Source organism: Sitophilus oryzae, unplaced genomic scaffold, assembly GCF_002938485.1.
Source record: "Sitophilus oryzae breed Bouriz unplaced genomic scaffold, Soryzae_2.0 scaffold_60_pilon_pilon, whole genome shotgun sequence".
NCBI lineage: Eukaryota > Metazoa > Arthropoda > Insecta > Coleoptera > Curculionidae > Sitophilus > Sitophilus oryzae.
Window position 1 is genome coordinate 118,823 of NW_022147207.1, and position 25,331 is coordinate 144,153.

The following is a 25,331-nucleotide window of genomic DNA, read 5'->3' on the forward strand; positions in this document are numbered from 1 at the left end:
ATCTCTTTTCGTTTTCAAGATAAAAAATAAAAACATTATTTTTCCGCCATCTTTGTACCGCAATATCTCCCTAATGGTTGACTTTTAACCCAACGTTTATGAAGCAAACTACCCTTTATATTTTGAACAAGAATCACTAGTTCACTGCATTTGTTTTGGCTACACCTGTATAAGAGAAATTAGGATTCGATTGACTATTCAATTGTTTTGTTTCAGTTTCACCAGAAATGACTACAACTTTTGAGTTTTTAAGTAGCACCCTCGACAATTTTTTTTACTTTATTTCATACATAAAAGGTGGCGCTCTGAATAGAATGACATATGTCAACTTTTGACATTTTCGCTTAAACAAAGTGATTTTGCAAATTTCAAGAGTGTATTCTGTTAAACACTAATTTTAATCAAGGTGCCTTTGGAAAAATAAATTTGATTGTCTAATGATTTCTAGTGTCTTTTCCTGGCCTGTTAGAAGATGCCCAAATCGTATTTTTAATCATATTTCAATTTCTTGCAAATGGAACGAGGGTGTCTCACTAGCATATTTGGAAAAATCATTTTTTTACGAATAATTTGATACCACACACTTGTGAAACAGGCAGTGACCGAAAACAATTGAATACGTCAATTAATCCTAATTTATGTCATATATTAATATACAAAATCACGATTTTTGATCTGAAAAAATAAAAAAGTTACAGGGGGCGAGCCACTTTTGAGACGAACCCGGTATAATAAATTCTAGGATTGTCTTGTTTTAACCTTTTTAAAATACTTTTCTGAAAATATCCACTCAGATACAAAAAAAGGAACGGAAAATTTCTCTTCAATTTTAAAGTTATATTTTGTTATATTTTTATTTTTTTATTTTCATGATTTTTTTGGCAAACTGTATATAAATATATAAACTTTAAATCGTAAACTCAGTTCTCTTTATAAATTTTAGTATTTGGCTTATTATACAGAGTTAATCGATGTGGTGTTTTTTACCCTGACTTTAACAACACAACCTGTGTAATAATTTTGTGAGTAAATTTTCCTAAAACATTATTTTTGATCAGAACCATGTTCTCTAAGCATTTTGTTTTTTGGATCATGTCAATACATGCCTTGGTTAATTTTTAAGAACGAAATAAACTTGACATCAACAATTTGCAATTTTTTCAGTTATTATTTCTCTTTGATGATATTTGTCAATATGACATGGTGGCTTTGGTGATTATTGTGAAATATATACTACTATGAACTGAACCCTATAAAACACGTTTGGGAAATACTTGTCAGAAGGTTAGAGGTCGTCGTGGGCGGCACCAGCTTTAATAAACGAACTTCCTTGGTCGCTTAAAGAAGAATGGGAAAACGTAACGCAATATGATATATGCAGACTCATTGACAGCATGAACGGCCGTTATAGCAGCCAATGAAGGCAATACAAAGTATTAGGGTATTTTACAAGCTTTTTTTCTGTTTGTATACTTACTTTGATTATTACAAATGTTTTCTTTAAAATCATTAATTCTGTTATCGTTATTAATGTTTATTAAAACCAGGACTGCATCGTTACTATTTAACGTTTTTTTTTTTTAATTTAGTACAGGATATCTAACGCAGCGTAATAATAACATTACGACAATAGTCACCACAGCCACCTCGTCATATTGAAAAATAGCACCAAGAATTAATGATAAGTGAAAAAATTGAAAATTGTAGGTGACAAAATTATTTCGCTCTTAAAAATTAACCTAGGCATGTGTTGACATGAGACAAAAAATAAAATGCTCAAAAGACATGATTCCAAATTAATTTCGTAAATGAAAAAGAAAATGTATTTAAAAGAATGTGCTTTTACCTATACCAAATTTTCTTTATTATTACAACCTAACATTTAGCATAAATATATTGACGTAATAGGTATTATAATTCCGTATAAATATTAAACATTTATATCAATCCCTTTCCCCATTCTACGCCTTTATTCAGAATGTTTACTTATAAACTGCAGAAACGTATAAATATTGAAGCAAAATATTCGAGAGTCTTCAGATTTACATAAATTCATTAAATATTCTTTTTCCTTTCCCAATTCCTTTAAGGATTTTGCGTTATTAAAACGTATTTTTGAATCTCGTTAAATAAGCATCTCTTGCTTTTTGAACATTCACTTCTTTTTAATGATTTTGGTACGGCATAGATCATTGCTTTAGACAATCTAAAATATAGAAAATTTAGTAAAATATACAGGGTATATTGGACAATGTGCATTCTACAGATGTTACGAAAAAAGTATAATAAAGAATGATAAAAAAAAATTAAACAACACGGTACGCCACACAAATATAGCATACATAATTTTTAGTCGTTTATACTTGATACTTGACCAGTGATACAAACAAGTCGAAAGGTCGAATAAATTTCTCTAATGAAAGACATCGTCCATAAATGATAATATTTTATTATCTACACAACACACCAGAACACTTTACTTTTACGCTGTAAAACTTAAGTGCTTCAATGTAAAACTAAAGTGTTTTGGTTGATTCTGGTGAATTAGTGTTTTATTTTGAAGGTATTAAGAGGCTGTTTGGTAATTTTGTCCAGATTGTAAATATAGGGTGAAATCTGGCATCATATTCAAATCAAGAATGCCACTTTCTCTAAAGAAGAAAACATTCGACCAATGTGTACTCCCAGTGATGACCTATGCATGCGAAATCTGTACACTTGAAACGGATACCATAAGGAAACTGCAGGTCGTACAACGCTCAATGGAACGAAATATGCTGGGAATACCCAAGAGAGACCGTAAAAGAATAGAGTGGATACGACAAAAGCGACACAAATCCCTCAAATGGCAAATGTTCAGGACATCTGGCAAGAAGGACGAACAACAGATGGACACAAAAATTACAGCATGGTACCCACAAGGAATTAAGAGACCTAGAAGAAGACCGAACCTGAGATGGGGCCATGATATTATGATATTAGGAAATTAGCAGGGATAACTTGGGTTCTCATAGCCAACAATAAACAAAAATGGGCTCAACTACAAAGAGAGTATCTAAATATGTGAGGGAGACCACACCATAATTGGAAATGGTTGAATAAGCTAAAAATGATGATCTGGCAGTTATATCTGGAATAAACAAAATTATTATGAACCGAATGTTTACAAATGAGGCAAACAATGATTACAAGAGTTGACATTGGTCTGCATATAATTGATGTTTTTTATTTATGTTTTTTTCTGTTGGCGTAGGTTTTTACTTGAAGATGACAAGTAACCAATATATGTAATTGATCAAGTATTGACCATACATTAGCTCAGGCAGGCTCTACTTTTCCTCAAGGAAGATGGTAATGTGCTACTCTGTTCTAAAGAGAAAGATAGTTTAGATTTTAATGGTTACTGGCCTATTCAACTATCCTTTAGATATCCTTTATAGATAGATGTTTCTTCTTATTTCTAGATTTCTGATTTTTACATTCTTCAGGAGTATCCTATTCAGAATGTCTAATAACTTGGGGACTGAACCTTGTATATTTGCCACGCAATGTATTCCGCAGTTTCTTCTCCTGATTTGTGACAGTATCTTCACATTATTTAAGTGCCAATACCACTAGTTTAAATGCCTATTGAGCTCGAAATGATCTGTTAGATGACCTACTACAGTTTTCACAGTCTTCCTTCCTTTGTTTATAAGGTCTGCTGTTAATTTCTAAAACTCACCTTTATTTTTCTCTTGGAATCCGAACATCAATTAATATATAGGGTGTTTCGTTACAAAAAAACACAACTTTCATATGTAACTTTTTTGGGGGACGCCCTGTAGATCTCTCTATATTTAAAAAAATGCTATAAATTGACATATGTACAGGGTGGACTATTTTGGTTGTTTCTATAGGGTATCTAGGAAACCGTGAGAACTATTCAAATTTTGATACCGCAGTCTAGGGTTCTTTTTTTGAAAAAATTACAATGGCGTAAACGGATCGTGGCTATCTTGATCGGTTTCGAAGCTACAGGGCGATTCTCAAATTTTGTACTTTTTGAAGATGTTCGATAGTTTGTTTATTTCAGCAACCACGGAAAAATGAATTATACGTTCTAAAGGCACTTTTCTGTGTAGAATGCAGTGGCGTAGTCAGACTTTTTTCGAAAAAAATATTTTTTCAGATATTAACTATACTTATGTTTTTTTAAATAGAACCCCCTGTATATTTTTAAATTTTCTTGTTCAGCTTGGCATGGGCTTTTCGAAAATATATAACTATCTATATTTATTTTCACTATTAACCTCAACATTTCAAATTTTTCTTAAAATATCCACTTAGTGGATAGTAGGCCGCGCCGAGAAACAAAGTAAACGGTTGTCATGGTGATCGGAACATACCTTTGATGGATGCGGAACATTTCATTTCAACAGATTGAAGTGTGTGTATTTTAAATAAAAAAAAAATGAATAAATTTGAAAATTTTGAGAAATATAATATGTTAGAATGTTATATTGAGTCTAACAAACATAAGCAAATGGCAGCTGATTTATGTTTTGAGCGGTATCCAGAGCGCGAGCAACCAAACCCAGCCATTTTTAAAAGGTTAGAAGATAGTTTAATCAATTTTGGATCTTTTCAAAAACCGGGTCTGAAAAATTATCAAAAAGAAGATGAATAGAATCAATATATTAATGTCCTCGAAGCCGTAACACTAGACCCAACAACATCAAGTACAATAGAGCTATTGAAATTCTGTTAGCGGCGTGCGGAGACGGTACCAACTCTGTCTAGATAATAATGGGCAGCAGTCTGAACATTTACTGTAGTCTGTGTGTTTTTATTTTTTTTATATTAACTGAGAAGCCCGATTGAAGTAAATTCTAGTGTTTATATTAAAATATGTTTTTTTTGTTTCTGTCACACTTATTTTTTATTTGCTGGGTATTGTTTCATTTTACTTAACTCCGAGGACAATAATATATTGATTTTCTTCATCTTCTTTCTGTTAATTTTTTGGGACGCGGTTTTTGAAAAGATCCAAAATTGATTAAACTATCTTCTAACCTTTAAAAAATGGCTGGGTTTGGTTGCTCGCGCTCTGGATACCGCTCAAAATATAAATCAGCTGCCATTTGTTTATGTTTGTTAGACTCAATATAACATTCTAACATATTATTATATTTCTCAAAATTTTCAAATTTACTCATTTTTTATTATTTAAAATACACACACACTTCAATCTGTTGAAAGGAAATGTTCCGCATCCATCAAAGGTATGTCCCGATCACCATGACAACCGTTTACTTTGTTCCTCGGCGCGGCCTACTATCCACTAATTGGATATTTTAAGAGAAATTTGAAATGTTGAGGTTAATAGTGAAAATAAATATAGAGAGTTATATATTTTCGAAAAGCACATGCCAAGCTGAATAAGAAAATTTAAAAATATACATAAAATTTAAAAATATACTATTTAAAAAAACATAAGTATAGTTAATATCTCAAAAAATATCTCATTAATATATACTACATATATATATATATATCTCTATAATAAATAGAATACGCCACTGCATTCTACACAGAAAAGTGGCTTTAGAATGTATAATTCATTTTTCCGTGGTTGCTGAAATAAACAAACTATCGAACATCTTCAAAAAGTACAAAATTTGAGAATCCCCCTGTAGCTTCGAAACCGATCAAGATAGCCACGATCCGTTTGCGCCATTGTAATTTTTTCAAAAAAACAACCCGAGACTGCAGTATCAAAATTTGAATATTTCGCACGGTTTCCTAGATACCCTATAGAAACAACCAAAATGGTCGACCCTGTACATATGCTCACAAAATTTTATTTCAATACAAACTGTCGTTCTCCTTGAAGCCTCTGTGTCGCGTCGTATGAGAGGCGCCACCCTGTATTGACGTGAATGCACTAAATACAGGGTGTCCCAGAAATAAGTGCAAGTATTTTAAGGGATGGTAGATCTCGATAAAATAAACATATTTTCTCTTTATTGTTTTTCAAATAAGTCCAAAATAACGGAGTTATTTTACTTTGAGAATTAAAAAAAAAGATTTTTTGCTCAAATTTGGAGAACCACTGAATCTTTTCTGGATATTCTTTCTTGTAAATTTAATCTACTATCTATGTTGCCATATTATCAAGAAATTATGTTTTTTAACTAAAAACTAAAAAAAATCCAAAATTTTTTTCTACAACCTCATAGGCGTGTTTCTGGGGCCTATACTACCAATTAAAATACTTGCACTTATTTCTGGGACACCTTGTATAATAAAGCGGTAACGAGGTGACAAGCTGGGAATTAGACTGTTTAAACAGTAAAAGAAGAAATGTCAAAATTGTAGATTACAGGTCATGTTAGATCAAATCAACACCACATTCAGTGGTCAGAGACTATGTTGAATTAAAGTTTTCTATCAATATTTTTTTCTTAACAAGACATATGTAATTCATAAATTCATCATGATTTATGTCAGATTACAAGGAAAAAGAAACACCAACTGATTCGCTTGATACTATATCGTGTATTAAATAATTTAAAATAGTCGCCTGTCTGTTTTCCATGGCAAGCCGTAATTTTAAACGCCCAAGGTGTTTCGCAGGAACTAGTTTCGCCGTCGGCGTCGGCCTCTATGATAAGAACACATATTTTGATAGGCGACTCCCGAGCCAAAACGCCCGGAATTAACTGGCCGTTTGTCACGCACCACCTTCATTAATTTTACGGAGTCCCGGCCGAACAAAAAGCCGCGGCGAGGAGGCGGCGGCGACCGAAACAAATGACCCCAAAACAAAATACCTAACTATGTCAAAGTCAGATTTCTTAATGGCGGTTGCCTTGCTAACGCCGATAACGTAAGCATTTAAGACCGGTTGAAACTAGCATTTTAGAGATTAACTTAAGTTATACAGTATTTATTGCCTTTTTGAATTAGAGCCGTTTAAGGTTTTTTGATATACATATTTAACATTTCCTAAAAATGAAGAAAAAAAATTAAACTTCAATTTTTCAATTTCTATGGAGATATGTTAAAGACAGTGTTTAAAAAACTCGACCAACTATTGTCGACAACATGAGAGAAATGATTGTAGTTGCTTTTGGAAGTAGAACTCCACATACGCCTCTTAACATGAAGAGATCTTTTGAAAAATGAATCATATTATGTAGTGAACAGGAAATGAAGCATTTTCAGCATTTACTTTCATCTAGCTAATTTTTGTCATCACATGAATATACGTTTATATCTAGTTTTAATTCTGTAATAATTAAAACATGTTTTATATGTGTATCTTATTATTATCGTTGAATATATTATTTTACGTCCAATAATTTTTGTTAAATTAACGAATCACAGCCACCTAGATTTTACCAAATAATAAAAATCTACGACTGCAAAATCATAAAAATGAAAATATCTAGGAAAATCATTGTCCACATTTTATACACCGGGTAAGTATATACAGTGTAAGTATACCGTATTGTCGAAAAAGACAGCGTCCAGTTCGCTGGGAAATGACGATCATAACAGTCCCTATATAATTTTACATACAAAATGACAGCGATCTTTATTTCTAATCCATCTCTGATGCCTTTATTTTGTTTGTATGGTGCTTTAAACGTTATTTTGTTTGTATGGTGCTTAAAAACTTTAAAAAAAGTATATATTTCGATTAATCAATCAATCCCGCGATGCACAAAGTTATTGTAAAAAATTGATTTATAGATGACTTCTACTGTTTTGTGCTTTCTATGATTAGGCGTTAGTGGCTACAAATATAAACCATATTTGATTAGATATGCAAAACTTTACTAAACATAAACCGGAAATTTACATAAAGTATTATTAGATACTAACTAGCATCAAAATTATGGACAAATATAGATACATTATTTCCTCAATTGCGATGCTATAAGTTAGGCACTAGTTAAATGCCAATTATTAAAATTGACGAAACAAAAACAGAAGTTCAATGCTATATAGTTCAGTAATTGTAATAAAAACATCATTTGGAAACTCTGACATTTAGTCCATCGATTAAACTATGCATTTAAGTATAATTTTGATTCAGTTTGAAGATATTGGTACAAACTGGCTGAATACATGTTAATTTTTAAGTTAACAATATTTGTTTAAACCTTTTTAAAAATGTCTAGGTTTTGAATTTAGTATAACCCTTGAAACCACTACACATTTGACACATAGGTACATATCCTATTGTAAAATCATCTGTATATATTGTCTTGGCCTATATTAAACTTAGTAATAGATTGAAATATAGTGCTAGGAAAAAAATCTAGTATAACCTATCCTAACCTAACTATACCATATTTAAATATTTTTTTTAAAGAAAATTGGTGCTGTAATTTATGGACAGTAACTTGATCCGTCTAATTTTAGAATCAGCTTAATTAATCTGATAGATGAAATAACAAGTGGGCATTAGTTTATATCATATGGAATGGAACAAGAAGTTGTTCTCACAGACCTATAAAAACGAGGCTTCAATTTCAATTCATCTTATTAAACAGTTAATTAATGGACATTAGAGTAGAAATATTAATGAATGTCTTGTGTTTTTTTTGTATAATACAGAACTTCAGTAACAGAACATTAAAAGAAATAAAAACCAGGTTTTTTGTTTGTTGTAAACTTTGCTAATTACATTTAATAGCAGAGAAATTACTTACGTGCGTGAAATAATAGTAGTAAACTTTCATTCCTCTTTCGGCTGCCAATTCTGCAAAGTCGTTCATTGGACAAATGAAGAAGTAATCACCGACGACATTTCCGACCATTTTTTGATTGAGATAACCATCATTTACATGTTCCCAGTTTGTATACTGGAAATAAAAAAAAAATGTTAGAAACTATAGAACTATTCATAGCTAAGGTTAAAAATAAATTAAGAAAACACGCGAATTGTCTGTAGAACATTGTCTATCATTTTATAGCATTTAGCACATTAATTTATTCGTTTTGGCTTATAATTTTTGTATTACGAATTAGATTTAAAAAAAAAGACATCAAAATTGTCTTGGAAATTGAAGACAGTCTGGCAAGCGAAACCTTGGGTCGGCGTTTACCTACATGTATAGAAGTGAATCGCTATGGCAATCTAGTAAGTCGGGGAGAGCAAAAATATGAAGTATTTATTACATAACCACTTAATATGACGCTAGATTCCATGCGCTTGAGAAAATACTTGTTCTTCTGTCTTTATTCAGTATATCTCATTTTACTAAGAAATCGGTACGCAAGGGCTGAAATGCCGATCCTAGTCAATCTTAAGGTCTGTTCCCAGAAGAATCTCTGACTAGTCAGCGCGTTTCTTATTGGTTGAAATGCGTAGAAACCTGACTAACAATCAGGTTTCTACGCATTTTAACCAATGAGAAACGTGCTGATTAATCAGGGATTCTTCTGGGAACAGACCTTTAATCATCTGCTGATGATGCTAACATGGTTAGCGAAACGCGCGTCCAGTGTAAAAGTAAACGTGTTTTGGTGTATTGTGGTGATTTAATGTTTTATTTTGCTGTGTAACACCAAAGGTTCCAATCCCCAACTGTAATCCCCAACTGTAATGATCCTAGTATGTAAAATTATATGGTAAATGTCATCGATCAGCATTTCCAAGCCAACTTAATGCTCTTTTTTCGATTAAACGGTATTTGGGTTACAAACAAGCTAGTTTTCGATATTGCATATAAAAAAAATTGTGAGTGCACTATGTGCGCATATTTGAAGTGAAACTTCTTACTAACAGCTATTAAAGTGAAGGATTTGAAGAATATATATATTTTTATGAATGCTTTTTATTAATTAATATAAAACCATATACTATTCTAGCTTTATAATTTTATAATGACATTTTAGTGTTTATTAAAAAAACGATAATTTTCTACATTTATATCTCTGACTACTACTAACTGCTACTAACCAACAATTTGTTTTGTGTGTTGTGTGGTCTGTTTTTGTTTAAATGTTTTGTTCATTATTCATGTCAGGAATTTATTTTTAAATTAATGTTAATCGTTAAGGCAACCAGTAATCTAAGGAATATGTATTTCTTTCGCATAATCAAAATTATCACTCTAAATTTTACCTAACCAAATTGTCACTCTAAGTCGCTGTCTTTTTTAGACAGATGTCACTTGTCTTGTCATTATTCAATAATGTCAGAATGTTGTTAACAGAAGTTTCATATTATAAAACTTTAATCAATCACAATTGTTTATCTCCATCATTTACCGGATTAATAATACAGAAATTACAGCTCAGTTACAAATAATTCATTATTTATAGTGATTTACAGTAATTTTATTAAATTATACGAATATTCTTGGAAAATACATCACAAATATCCAAGCTGAGCCATATGCTGTTGAAACCTGTGTGCTGCCTGCTCACCAAGGGATAGAAGGCAACGAAAAAGCAAATAATCTAGCTAGGAAAGGAGCGAACACTCCACTAACTGGACCAGAACCGTTCTGCTTTCCAAGTGGTAACCAACTCAAGGCGGAACTCAAGAACTTGGAAGATTCCATCCGCAACCTGGAATGGAAATCTTGCAATGGTCTAAGACACTCGAAGAAGTTTCTGAGGGCTTATGATCAAGAAAAATCACAGATCTTCCTGGGTTTAAGTAAGAACAATCTTCGGATTGTCACGGGGTTTTTAACAGGACACTCTCCTCAATGAACACCTCAGTAGATTGAAACTAAGAAGAAACGGCGAATGCAGATTCTGTGGGGAAGATGGGGAAACACCAGTACACCTCATCACTGAGTGCGCCGAGACGACAACCATTCCTGCCATGAATTTTGGTACGACTGATATTGGAGATAAAGAACTACCCTCTATAAAACCGTCCCAGATACTGGCTTTTGTCAAAGCCCTGGGACTGTATGATGAGTTATGATTCAAGAAAGGGGGACACAATGGATCTGTAAGGTCGAAGTGATTAACCCCCCTCCCACTCATTCTAAATTCTAAAATTCTAACCTGTGTGCAACTGCTGGTAGAACAGCAATATACCGGGAAAACAATAAGCATATTTTCGAATAGTCAAGCCGCGATGAAAGCACTTGATGCAACGAAAAGCACGTCTATGACGATTCTTCATTGTAAGAAACTACTCAATATATTAGAAGATAAGAACAAAGTGTCGCTAATATGGATACCGGGACATGTCGGTCTAGAGGGAAATGAACGTGCTGATTCCCTCGCCAAAACTGGTGCAGGCTCGCCCATTCGTAGGCCCAGAACAGACAGATACAGGGTTTTTAACCAAAGTTTTAGTAAATAAGAAATAGAGAGAACACTGCACAGTGCTTCAAATAAAAATAGTGTACTATATGCAGAATTTTATGCTGAATCCAATTATCTAAAGAAAATTGAGTGGTGCAATTTAAAAAAACTTAAAACTTTATCATAACTTTATTTTGTGATACCCTGTATACAACAAAATATTTTTAGGATATGCACCTTTATAAACCATGCAACATCTGTATAAAACTTTTTAAAATATCTTCGACAACGACGACGATATTGGACTTCCTCACACTAATGGGCCACCCTGTATATTGTAGAATGTAGAATGTTTAAGAGAGGAGTTAATTATTATTAATTAAGGAGCCAAACCAAACCAAACCAAACCGCGACTTTACAGCTCTATTGTGTGTTCCCCTTTCTTGAGTTATACCGAGTTATAACTCATCATACTGTCTCAGGGCTTTAACAAAAGCCAGTATCTGAGACGGCTCCATAGAGGTCAGCTCTCCATCCTCGACATCAGCCGTACCAAAGTTCATGGCACGAATGGTCGTCGTCTCGGCGCAGTCAGTGATAAAGTGTTCTGGTGTTTCCCCAAAGAATCTGCATTCGCCGTTGTTTCTCAGCTTCAGCCTGCTGAGGTGTTCGTTGAGGAGACAGTGTCCTGTTAGAAACCCCGTGACAATCCGAAGATTGTTTTTACTTAAATCAAGGAAAACCTTTGATTTTTCTCGGTCGTAAGTTATGAGGAATTTTTTCGAGTGTCTTAGACCGTTGGAGGACACCCACTCCAAGTCAAGGATGGAGTCTTCCAGATTCTTCAGTTCGGCTTTCAGTTGGTTCCCGTTTGGAAAACAGAACGGTTCTGGTCCAGTCAGTGGAGTGTTCGCTCCTTTTCTAGCTAGATCATTTGCTGTTTCATTGTCCAATTGCCACCTGTATATTATAACAATTTATTTTCTCAAATACACAAATTTAAATTATTAAAATATAAAGAAAAAGTTTTTTATGCCTTTTATTTCCATTTTGTATTCAGTCAAAATAATAATTTCATAAATCCGTTGAAAATAAATAAGTATTAATTTTTAATAAAATTCCATTATAATCAAATTAAATCTATTTTACAGTATTTACAGTAAATATATTTGATTATGTCGGAATAAATTTTGTTGGCATATAATTGCCTTATATTTTGTAAAAATAATAAAATCAAATGATTGAAAAACATGAGGAGAATTTAGCAGCATCGAAAATCGCCGCCGTAATAAATAGATTTTTAATAAAATTGCAATCGAAAACAAATATTCGCAAATTCCTATTGTACTTTGAAATAAAAAATACCGGGCGCATTTTCGAAATTTAATAAACGGGCATGTCATAATTCGAATTGTCTGAATAACCGAATTAAATTTAGAAATGAAAAGGTTGTTTTTGCAGTCGACAGTGAAGGATGAATTTTAGATGGTACAAAATTATTTTAAATAAAATTTAGATCCTATATTTGGATCATATTTAATTATTATTTTTTTTAGTTTATTAGTAATTACTCATCTCTTGGAATTAACACCATTCCTAGATTATTAGAGTTAACAAGATAACTTAAGCCGGGACCCCATTAGCCAATACCCGACGCCACGCCACGTCATGCCACGCTATCCTACGTGTTGCGACGTGGGAATGGGTGTACACATTTTGTGACACGTGTTAACACGCCTGAAATTTTTATTAGAGTTAAAAAAAGTTATCAGTAGGGTTACGACAATACTAGAAGTATCGGTACCTATACCGATATTAGATTATAATCATAATACCAGTATTATACCAGATTTTTAATAAGATCAATCTTTTGTTGCCGATTTTTTCTGGATCTATCTTGTTATATCCGATGTTGAATCGATTCAAAATATTGATTTATTTTATTTTTGGGACATCTCTACATCAACTACAAAAGTAGATAGATGCGGGACTAGAAAGGCAAGCGGGAAACACGCCGTAACATATCGGTGAGATTTGGGACACACGAATTGCTCATCACGCGTGTTATGGCGTCGGATGGCGTGGCGTGTTGCCTAGTGTGTACGCAATACATGTAATTAAATGGAAAAAAATTCACAGTCCTTTACAAAGATGCAACCGGGGGGGGCCTTGAAAATGATAAATAAAAACGTAAAAATATGATTAGTGTTAATATGAGTGTATTACATACATATGTTTAAATAACGAACGTTATGGATGAATGTTAAATAACGAAGTTTATGGCGCTCTTCTGTGACGGCTTTTTATGTCTTAATAATTATATATAGGGTATTTTAGAACTCGAACCAAAGTCGAAATTTTGCAAAATCTCAAAAAAGAAAATATCTCGAAAATAATAAATAGTAAAATGACATTTACCCTCTATGGATAGAACCCTACCTATGGTCCCATATAAACTGTATACTAAAATAAATAGCTTTGATATATAATTGTCGTTTTTCTTGATATACTTCCCTGATTTTATTTTATTTTTCCAGAGCACTAATACTCTCTTTATGTTATTTTTTATTCCTAGAAGGATGATTTGAAGAAGAAATATTTCGTTCATATTATTGATGTCACTAAATAAACCCTTGTATAATATGTTATACTTCTAGATATTATAGTAATGCATTTTCGTACAGCAAACTTTCATTCCCTATTCTACTCCCTAAGGGTATGAATTTCATAAATTCCTATGTCCAAATAATTAACTCATGTCTTTTAAATGATCCCTGAAATTTTTATGTGTATAATCCAGAGGTCACGAAGGTTTATATAATGTTTTACTAACTTTACCCATTTGGTTGATGAATTTCAAAAATCTCTTCTTATTCTTCTTTCTGTAGAATTTCATTCTTCTAGTAAATGATTTTCATACAACAAATCGTTCGACATAATTTTACACTCTAAGAGGATGAATTTTCTAAAATCGCTTTGCATAACTAATTCACTAATCATTAATGTCCTGTAAACGAACCTTTGTGCTAATATTGATGTATCTAAAGCTAGTGGTATGAACTGACCCCTAAAATATCTAAAAACTTGATATATAATCTCTGTAATCTAACTGACACACCATTGACAATGACAAATAATTGATTTCTGGAGGTATTTTGTGTAGGTGTTTTTCAGGTATGTTTTAATATTTATTCGTTTTACATAAAGAAATACCGATTAAACGATATAATAATACTTCATAACAAATCTAGACACATATACCTTTCATTTAAAAAAAGAATCATCAAGATTGGTGAGGCGGTTTCGGCGGATGGATGTAACAAAAAAACCCTTTGAGTTTTTATATATGTATCCCACTTCGGTGTCACAAGCTGAATTTTTCAGGGAAGGAAGTACAAGTACGTGATATGGGGACCCTTATTCCAAAAGTAGTACAAAATTAGACCGGGAAAAAGGGCACTATCATCAAAAATCGATATATTAATACCACCGTATAGAGAAAACAAATACTTATTTTTTGATCCAGTACAAAATAAAGTCTTCGTAGGGGAGTAATTTTTATAATTATTTACAAAAAACATTTCCATTAGCGCTTATGACCGAAAAAAAAATTTAAAACATGAATAACTCATTTCAATCATGCGACAATTTGGTTTAAAAATAGACTTTTTAAATATAACTTTCATTTAACGAAAAACGAAGGCCTAAATGAAAAAAAGAAACAATTTATAAGTTTCGCTTATGTCTTGACAAGGTAACAAAGCAAACCCCATATTTTTTGCAATATCTTGAACTAATCACTTGTCATCTTGTCAATCAAATTTTAAATATTTCCTGCTATGCGTTCCAGTTGTACCAACTTATTTCTTTGTAAAATAAAATAAACTACTTTGAAATTAAAATGACAGACACATCTATCACTGTCAAAGATCTTCTCGTTGGACAGACTATAGATAGATGCGGGACTAGAAAGGCAAGCGGGGAACAAGCCGTAACATATCGGTGAATGGAAAAAAACATACGCACAGATCTTCATGACGTGGGGTAGCATGGCGTCGCGTGGCGTGGCGTGTCGGCTAATGGAGCCCCGGCATTATGATTACCAAAGTAGCTTATTCAGGATTTTAAAGACAATTTAGTAGGTCCGATCTGTATTCCGGAAATTTTGGCAGCATATCCTGCATATAAAAATAAGTAAAAAATTTCGTATAAATGCATGTCCTAAAATGTTTAGTTTCGGGTATACAGAGTGTAGAAGATTAATTTTTATTTCGATTTTTTTCAAATAATTTCTGAAATAAAGTGAATATTTGGATGAAAATTGGTATCTGGGCGTTTTTTGACATGAGCAATTTGATTTTGATGTCAATATGACTCCTACTTGTAGAGGGCGCCACCTATATATTTTTTTTACTGGTTTGAAGACTAATAACTTTTTGTGCGTACTTGTATAAAGCTAACGAGTAAAAAATTATACATTTACGACATTTTTTGCGTAAAAAGGATCGATCTCTAGGTAAAAATCGCTACAAATAATGGTTCTCGAGATATATGGAATCTAAATTATCAACATCTGACATCATTGACATAAATTAAACATGTTAAATAAATAGTTATTAGACTGAAATCATAAATTAGAAATGCTTTTGTGCTAAAAGTTCAACAGAAACTGTTTTATCATCATTTTTTCGAAGAAAAATTTATGATTAATTTAAAAAAAAATAAAAAGTTCCCAAATTTACTTAACTATCTACACAATCTGTTTATTTTTTGTCAATAATGATATGTATTGACAAATTCATTTTAAATATGCCGGAATTCTAAATATCTTGAGAACGGTTGCTCGTAGTGATTTTTACGAAAATCGGAAAAAATGTCGTAAACGTATATTTTTTCACTCAGTAGTTTTATACAGGTACGGACAAAAAGGTATTACTCTCCAAACCAATTAAAAATTATGTAGATGGTCATATTGACATCAAAATAAAATTTCGCACATCAAAAAACTCCCAGATACCAATTTTCATCCAAATATTTACGTTACTTCAGAAATTATTTCAAAAAAATCGAAATAAAAATGAAATTTCTACACCATGTATCTCCGAAACTCAGCCATTTTAGGACATACATTTATACGAACTTTTTTATCTGCAGAATATGCTGCCAAAGTTTCCGGAATACAATTCAGACCAACCTTTATATTTATGCCAACGCATTTTTGAATGATATTTTTTAACATTCAAAAAAACTTTTCAAAAAAATTGAAATGGGAATTTCAGAAACACTAGATCACTGTTCAATTTTGAAAATATGAACTTATAAAAAATAAACTATTAGTTTATATTATAAATATTTATTAAATCTATATGTTATAATATCCAATTTATCCTCAAATCTGTAAACCGCTCATAGCGAAACAAGATTTTTAAAGATAGATAAGGCCGTTTTCAGACATCCTTCCTTTCCTGCCTCCCTATACAGAATATATGACTAGGGTTGCCCTTATCCCATCCGACGCGGGCCTTCATAATACACCCAAATCCCCGGACAACAATATTTTCTTTATTTCGTTATGCTGGAATGCTTTTATATCGTCGGAAAGCGTGGCTTGGTTTTTCTTGCTCAAAATTATCTATACATTTCATAATACACGTCCAATCACACACCCGTCTACTTTGCTTTGGAATATATAAAAGAATATTTAGAACACCTACGATTATTATGCGATTTATTGGTTTTATTGAAAAGAAAACATAATGAAAAAAATCAGAATAAAAAAGGAATCTTGTCCTTTTTAGTTTTTACAAAAAGCAATAGAAATGCCGATTTTAATTTATTATTAAAAAAATATTTCCTTTTGTGCAGCTAAAAGTTTGAATAAAAATATCTCTCAATATAACTATGAAACAAATCGTTTGTCAGCTACTAATTTAGAGCGAATAACTGTAAAACCAAGCTCTTATGGAATATTAGTTTTAACGCACAGCTTATTCAGTTCCAGCTTGTCTTTATAAGTATTCGCGTCTCACCTGCTCCACTTATCATCGTACCCATCCTAGCAGTAAGAACACCAGACTCGATAATTATTTTAAACTTCATTCGTAATATAAGTTTCATAACATAACTAAGTTTGTATATGCTGTGATTTTAGTAGTAGTCATTTCCGGTGAAACAGGAAGTGGCCGAAAAGAATTGAATACGTCAATCAATCCTAATTTATGTTATATACTAACATACAAAATCTCCCCATACAGCACGTCCAAATGAAATTACGTTTCTACAAGGGAGACACATGAGAAACCAAATATGTTAAAGTGAACCTAAGTGTTCATGTAGTTCTAACATATACTTATGAGATACACGCAGGTTTATATTGATAGAATTGTGTGATACAGTGTTTACTAGTTGTATACCGTATGCACTCAAGATTCTAAAGAGTTTTTTGTAACGTAACAAATAATTATTAAAATGATGAAATCTGACGTCGGTATATGAGACATACAATGTATATGTCATATGTATGTGTGATACTTCGTATCATAGTTGTGCCTATAGTACACAACTTTTAAAAATGTGACGTATACACATAGTATAAATTTCTATATAGACACTTCGTAATAGTGTACTGTTGTGTCTACATTCTAGCATGAAATGAAGGTGTGCGCACGCGCGGATAGCCTCAGCGTAGATACACCGACTAAGTGTATCTTATGTGTTCTCTCTTCTTTCTCCTTTCTAGGAGTGGTATGTGTTAGCAGCCATTATTATTTTATCATTCGGAAGCTCTATATAAATGTTCTGTTTGTGTGTAGTTTAAAAGAGATTTTAAGGTAAGCACAAGTTTTTAATTACCTTGTTACACCTTCCTAAGAGTATTATTAATATTATAGCAGCGACTCTTCCCTTAATCGATACCCAATTTACCAAATTTTGACTCCAATGAATGAAAACTCCAAATATTCTCGTATAATGATAAAGAGGTTCGCTCTGCAATATAATTTTTTTTAATTTGGAAGTAATAAAAATCTAAATGGATCAGAGAAAGAAAGATTTAAACACTTCAAAGAACTTCTTACACTGATATTCGGTAAGTTATTGATGGATCAATATACATGTATGTTTAATATTCAATAATCAGTTTCATATAAAATTTAAGGGTGAGATTGTCAATCTGAGATTGTTAATCTCGATGAATGAGTATGCTAACAGACCAACTGCTTGGAGGGAAAAGAAGAGACAAAAATATCTAAACGAGGTCTACCAAATCGTGGCGATATACCAGTGTTTACCATTTTAGTATGTTGTTATACTAGGTACTTATATTTTTAATACATTTTGATACAAATTCTGTTCTTTTATAGTGTTTTCTTACTTCTGGTTTCTGCAGTGTAAATAATTATTATTATTGTGTTATTTGCGCTATTGCGTTCAATGATATAAAGAAATATCAGAATTTTATTTTTAACCACTTAATCCATTTTATGGAAAAAAATGGTACATTTAATACAAAACAAAAATGGAACAAATACAAAATCTCGTTGTTTGATCTGAAAAAAATAAAAAATCTATAGAGGTGAGCCATTTTTGAGACGCACCTGATATAATTATCATAACTTCTTAGCGTATGATTACATCCAAAAAAATGCGTATGATCCGAGTCAGTTAAGCAAATTTGTTTTACTAAGAAAATACCACTGACTAATTATAGTTCGTTGGGATCTACAAAGTGGTGTTTATAAAAAAAAATCTAGTGGCAAGAAAATTAAGATTTTCAAAAAAAGTATATCATATGTCCTAAGATTATGTAGTATATATTGCCAAAGAAGAATTATTAAACTTTTAACCATTTCGGAATGATTGAGCACGGAAAGTCACAGACAAACCATATTTCTGTTTATAATTTATTACACCGGGGAGATTTACTTGTTAATTCCCTCTGGTTCAAATTAGCATTTATAATATATTCCAAGCATTGTCATTGAAGTTATTGTTTGTTGATGGTAACACGTGGGGACATCACTAATTCCCAACACAACTGTGCATAGGACAACCGTAATAATGCTAAACAATGTCATTAAGCAACAAATACATTAATTTATACATAGATAATCATTTAATTACAACAAAACAAAAAAAAGTTGTCTATACAGATACTTAAACTTTTAAAGTAAATATAACCTTGTATTTGATTAAAAGTATGCTATTGTACATTTTTTAACATTTTTATCTATTTTATCCTGGTATAAATATGAATGATTTTCTAAAAAGAAATTAAATTATAATTATTTTGCCAGTCATAGACAGATTTAAACAGAGTTGTTTGTTAGATATATTCTGTCCAGCTAGAGAATGTATGGTAGTGACAGTTGTTCTCATTTTAATTAAAAAAGTATGTTTGCTACAATTTTTTATGTTGATTGTTTAAATCATACACAGGGTCGGCAAGGTTTACCTTTGGGTGCCAGTTTTCGTGTCTACAAATAGTATAGTCAATATGCTCAGTAAAATTAAATATACTGAACAGAAAAAGAAAAGCCAGAAGTTTCCCAAGAGGATATGTAATAACACTTTTTTCGCATTTTTCTTTCTTATAAGATAGACATAGCAATTCGCTCCTAGACATAAGGATGCCGACCCAGGATTATCTGTTACTTGTTGATATTGTATACTCTCGTTGAACAGGCTATGATAATTTAGAAGAAATATTTACCTGAAATACTATGGCATCACGTTCAAGCTGACTAAAGTTCTTGAATATCGTGTCAATGATATCGTGGTACTTGTCTCTTTGTAGAAAACTTGGACCATCTTTTTCGAAGAAGTCGATGAAGTCGTAGAGAAGAAAATAAGTACCTGAAAACAAGAAACATTTATTAATAATAAAATTGACTATATATTAGCGTTTAATGATTTTGAGACTTTGAGACCATTCTCTAGATGTTATTTACTAAAAATTGACACTTACTTGTCAAACATTAACACTAATTACAGAAAGATTTAAAAAAAAACAATTAATATGATCCCAGTATTCAAACTACATTAATTAACAGTTTACGTTGATTATTATCTAATAATTGCCCCAAATACTACAAGAACTGAATTTTGTATGTATGTGTATTAGACAGTGTGGTAAGAAGTAACAACAGAGACGTTTATTTTCATAACTTATTATATATGATATATTCATTTTTGAGTCAAATCCACATTTATTTAGAATAACTTATTAATTAAAACAACTAAGTATGTAGTTAGTTAATTTTTGGACGGAAATAATGGCGGTATATTTAATTTGTATACTCTTTCACAATTAAATCTTTGTGAAATAGTTTTCTTTTTGTAAACAAATGCGCTTGTAATATTATTATTTTTACCAGCTGTATATTTTGTACATAATATGTTGCTTTAAAAAAATCTTAAATATCAATATTACATGGGTATAGTGATAAATGAGGTCTAAATTATAAGGAATTTTCTACAAAAACTTGAAGAGATAGGCACAAAATGGTATATAATTTGACAGACAATTAAATTGTGCATCTGATTCACGTAAAATATACAGGGAGTTCCATTTCAATTAAACAAGTTATTGTCGTTTAAACCTAGTAATTATTTAATATAAATTTTTGGAGACTCTGTATAAGGTAGTATAATTTTTATTATTCCATCACAATATCTGATCAATAAATAATCTTCAGTGAATATTTGATATTAAAAACCCTTGGAGAAATGAAGCATTAAATTTTTTACTGCAATTTAACAAAATTGAAAATATTTAAAAAACGATAAGGTTTAAGTGTGATAAACCTTAATCAAATTTACATTTATTTCAATCGTAGAGTCTACAAATAGAATAATATACAGGGTATACCATTTAAAAAAAACAAAACTAATATTTTTTACTTATTTGCGACACTCTGTACGTTGTAAAATTATTTTTAAATTGCAGCTCTAATAGTCCTTCAACGGACCGAAACTTACAATTTGTAAAAATCTAACCGTTTAACTACAACACTCCGTATCGTATGTGGTAAACAACCCTGTATATTATATAAATTTTTAAAATTTATTACCGTCTAAAAAAATCCACTAATCATTAATTTTCCGTATAATTATTAAATGTTTACTCAAACTTATTAAATCTCTTAAACAAGTAAAATAACAAGAAAAAAATATCATAAACAAACACGTTAAAATGACCCCGAGCAATTCAAGCACGTATCTCTAGACAGCACACGTACAAACAAAATAACAATTTTGTTTTCTTGTTCAACAAACATTGTTTAGGCTGTACTCGTTCCGGAGCATTTGTTTACATAAGCGTCCTGTTGATATTGATTGAAGGATTGTAAGTATGTTTTTTTAGGCTTTAATATCATTCATCATCTTCAACGATAAAAAAACGGTTCTCAAGGATAGACGTCAAGAAGCATTTTTGTTTAATGCCAAACAGTTTGGCGATATCTGAAAAAAAATCAAATAAGAAAAAATATTTCTTGTGTATGCTTAATAAAGGAGCAACACAGTGTAATCACAGATTAGGTATACTATATGTATAAAGATAAAAATCTTATCCCTAATTCGTGGTACGAAAATTGTTTTTATGACGATGTGCAAACGAATCAAATTTCCTGCGCGCAAAAATAAACTCGCGTAAAATTACAATAAACAGCGTAATAGAGAGATATCGCTAAACCGAATAGCGTGCATGGACGTTAATAAGGCAAGGTGTTATTTCCTTTACGTGAGGTGGTATTAACTCTCTTCATTTATAGTTATCGGATCGGAAAAAATTCTGTTCGCGTCGCGTCCGCTATTTAAACTTAACCTAACTTTGAATTTAAAACTTTTAAATTGTTTTGTTTACTAGGTATTTTAAAACTAAAGGGCTAAAGTGCTTATCTCCAGTGCTTCATTGTTCAACGTCTGCCAGTGGGTTTAGGGCAACAAGCAACAAATTCTCTTAGAAGGGCTAAGTCGTCATCTGCTGTAAAAATAAGCCTCTTTATAGGTTCTTTAATATTGGAAGAGGTGGAATTCATATTTTAGGCCATAGTATTTAATTAAAACTAATCCCAGCTACTTAAATAACAAATTACCTAATAAAACTAAAGTAATAATTCAAAACAATTCAAACATAACCTAAAAGAAAAGATCTCGCCGGCCGGCCCCGGTTGTCAAATGTACCCGCACATGCCCATTTAAGCAATTTTTAAACGTTATTTAGAAATAGCCCTTGGTGTAATTGATCCGCAAATTACGCCAGGCGGTAACGTTATTAGCGGATGTTGCGTTAAAAATTGACTCGCGCATATCGTAACCATGATAAGGTACACGTAAATACTGCATGACGCTATTCGGTTTTCCGATATCTCTCTAATAACTGTGCCGGTCAGGCGCTGTGCACAATTTTAGAGGCCATAAGCGGGCGTGCTAGGTGCGCAATCTAGTAACCTAACTAGTGCCCGATTCCGAAAATTGGAACCACGAAAAACTATAAAGAAAAAACAAAGTTTATAATCTGTATGATCTGTGGTGTAATAGACAGGTAAAGATTTAATTTTCATTTAAAAATAAGCTAAAAAGTCCAAATCCGCTTACTAGAACAAAATATATTAAACTTTAAAATATGAAAATTTTAAGCTGTCAATTTTTCTTACCTGTCAGTGTATATTGTTTTTTCTTTTCAATTTTATCTTTATCTTTTTGAATTTTTTAATTTTTGAAAATTGCCCATAAGTTTTTTATTTCGCGGAATAATAAAATTCTGTAAAAACGTTTTTAAAGCACTTTTTTAAGTACAATCCAGTGGCGTAGTCAGTTTTTTTCTGTGCTTGCTCTTTTTGTCAAAAATAATAAAAAAATATAATTTTTTAAATGGAAATTGTAGTTGGCTATGAACTTAAAAAATGCTGGCATTTAACCCTTTCCAACGATATAAAGTTATGGGTATCTATTTCTAAGAATGAGAGAAATATTAGTTAATTAGTTAATTTTTATCACAATTTAATATTCTATATTATTATTTATCTGCATAATTAAAGACTTTGGAACAGGTAAATTAACATTCTATTATTAGTATTAGTAATTACAACTGAAATCGATACAATAAACGAAGAACAAAACTAAAAAACGTATTTTTTGAGTGACGAATATAGTTTTCTAAAAAAATCAAAGATGTTCAAATTGAGCACCTCCTTGTTGAATACACAATAAACATCTTTTGCGCACAGAGTTATAATGATTTATTAGGCAAACTGGTTTAATAAGTCCAAAAGCTTGCCTAGTAGCCTTCTGCAATTCTTCTCTCGTCCCAATGGTTCTTCCCTTATTTATAAAGGCTTTTAATTTCTCCCATAAAAAAGTCGAAAGGAGTTAAATCACAGGACCTAACAGGCCAAGATATGGGCCCCTTGTTCCAACCCAAAATTCCCACCCAATTCTCTCTAAATTCTCCATTTAATTGTTCAGTTGTAACCCTGGCATTTAATTGTAATTAGTAATACTAATATAGAATGTTGATTTACCTTTTCAAAAGTGGTTACTTATGCAGATAAATATTCATATAGAATATTAAATTGTGATAAAAAGTAATTAGGCAACTAGGTCAACACAAAATCAAAACCCGCTTCGATACAAAGATAAAAAACCTAATATTTCTCTCATTCTTAGAAATAAATACACATAACTTTATATCGTTGGAAAGGGTTAAACGCCAGCATTTCTTTAAGTTCACAGCCAACTATGATTTCAATTTAAAAAAATATATTTTGTATTATTTTTGTATAGAAAAAAGTAACTACGCCACTGGATTGTGCCTAAAAAAGTGCCTCAAGAACGTTTTTACAGAATTTTATTACCTATTCTGCGAAATACAAAAGTTATGGGCAATTTTCCAAATGGTAAAAAATTCAAAAAAATCCCGTATCTCAGTTGGCAGTAAAAATATCAACAGGCGGTTTACGCTATTAAACGTGTCTCAGAAATCAAGCCTACGACATCTATGTCGGTTTTGCTCTATCTAGTCAGGAAATAGGTTTTCTCTGTTAAAACAGACCAATTTCGACCACCCTGTACAATTTTCTTACTCTTTAACATATTTATGAAGTAGTCATGTTTGTTTGCCACACAATAACAATTACAAATCTAAAATTAGTTAACCTTTATCAAAGTTACCATACGTAAATTCAATTAATATATTCACCCCTTCTGGAAATGTTGCTATTTTTATTTGTACCCTAATGATCAGTTAATGGAAAACTAAATTATGTGTGGAAATAAGCAATTTTTCAAACTCTCCATCATAAACAAAATTTTTTCACTAACGAAATATTGTTGCAATTTATCACGAAAACTTATTTATATTTTCTCTTTTATCTACTTCAACCAGACAGTGAAAAAAATGTGCAGATCTACAATGTCCAGGGGCCGTTACACGCCATTTATTTTTTTGTCAACGATCTTTTATGTTCACACAGAATGACGTCAGTAAAGATTACCCAGGAGAAACATCAGAGAGAAAAACTTTAAGAAGGAGTAGAACAAAGTGATTTAAAGTTGCAAATCGGAAACAAATCGATTTAAAAAAAACTAGCATAAGTTTTCTCACGGGTAATCTTTATTTAGAAGAGTAATTTTAATTTACTTTAACGTTTTATTGTGTATCTTTTTGTAATAGAATTTCCAACGAGGGGATACAAGACTGTGGCAGTTGTATCTCTCATTTTAATGCACAAGTAAATAATTCCTGTCATTTTTTTGGATGTAATTTGTCAAAATATTTTCAAAAATACAGGGTGGTCCGAACAGTATTCCGGAAACTTCAGCAGCATATTTTACTGATAAAAATAAGTAAAAAAGTTCGTATAAATGTATGTCCTATAATGCTTAGTTTCGGAGATACAGGGTGTAGAAGTTTCATTTTTATTTCGATTTTTTGCAAATAATTTCTGAAATAAGGTCAATATTTGGATGAAAATTGGTGTCTGGCAGTTTTTTGTCGCGAGAAGTTTGATTTTGATGTCAATATGACTCCTATTTGTAGGGGGCGCCACTTACATTTGTTG

At 31.5% G+C, this 25,331-nt stretch overlaps 1 protein-coding gene across 1 annotated transcript in view; it reads right to left on the reverse strand.

Annotated features, from left to right (window-relative positions):
* Window positions 1–25,331, reverse strand: part of LOC115887684 (acetylcholinesterase) — a gene marked incomplete in the record, with an annotated part of 242,446 nt that overhangs the window by 56,723 nt on the left and 160,392 nt on the right. Inside the window, 2 exon segments of the mRNA XM_030907142.1 lie at window positions 8,706–8,858; window positions 19,979–20,121. Of these exon segments, the coding sequence (XP_030763002.1) occupies window positions 8,706–8,858; window positions 19,979–20,121 (296 nt within the window).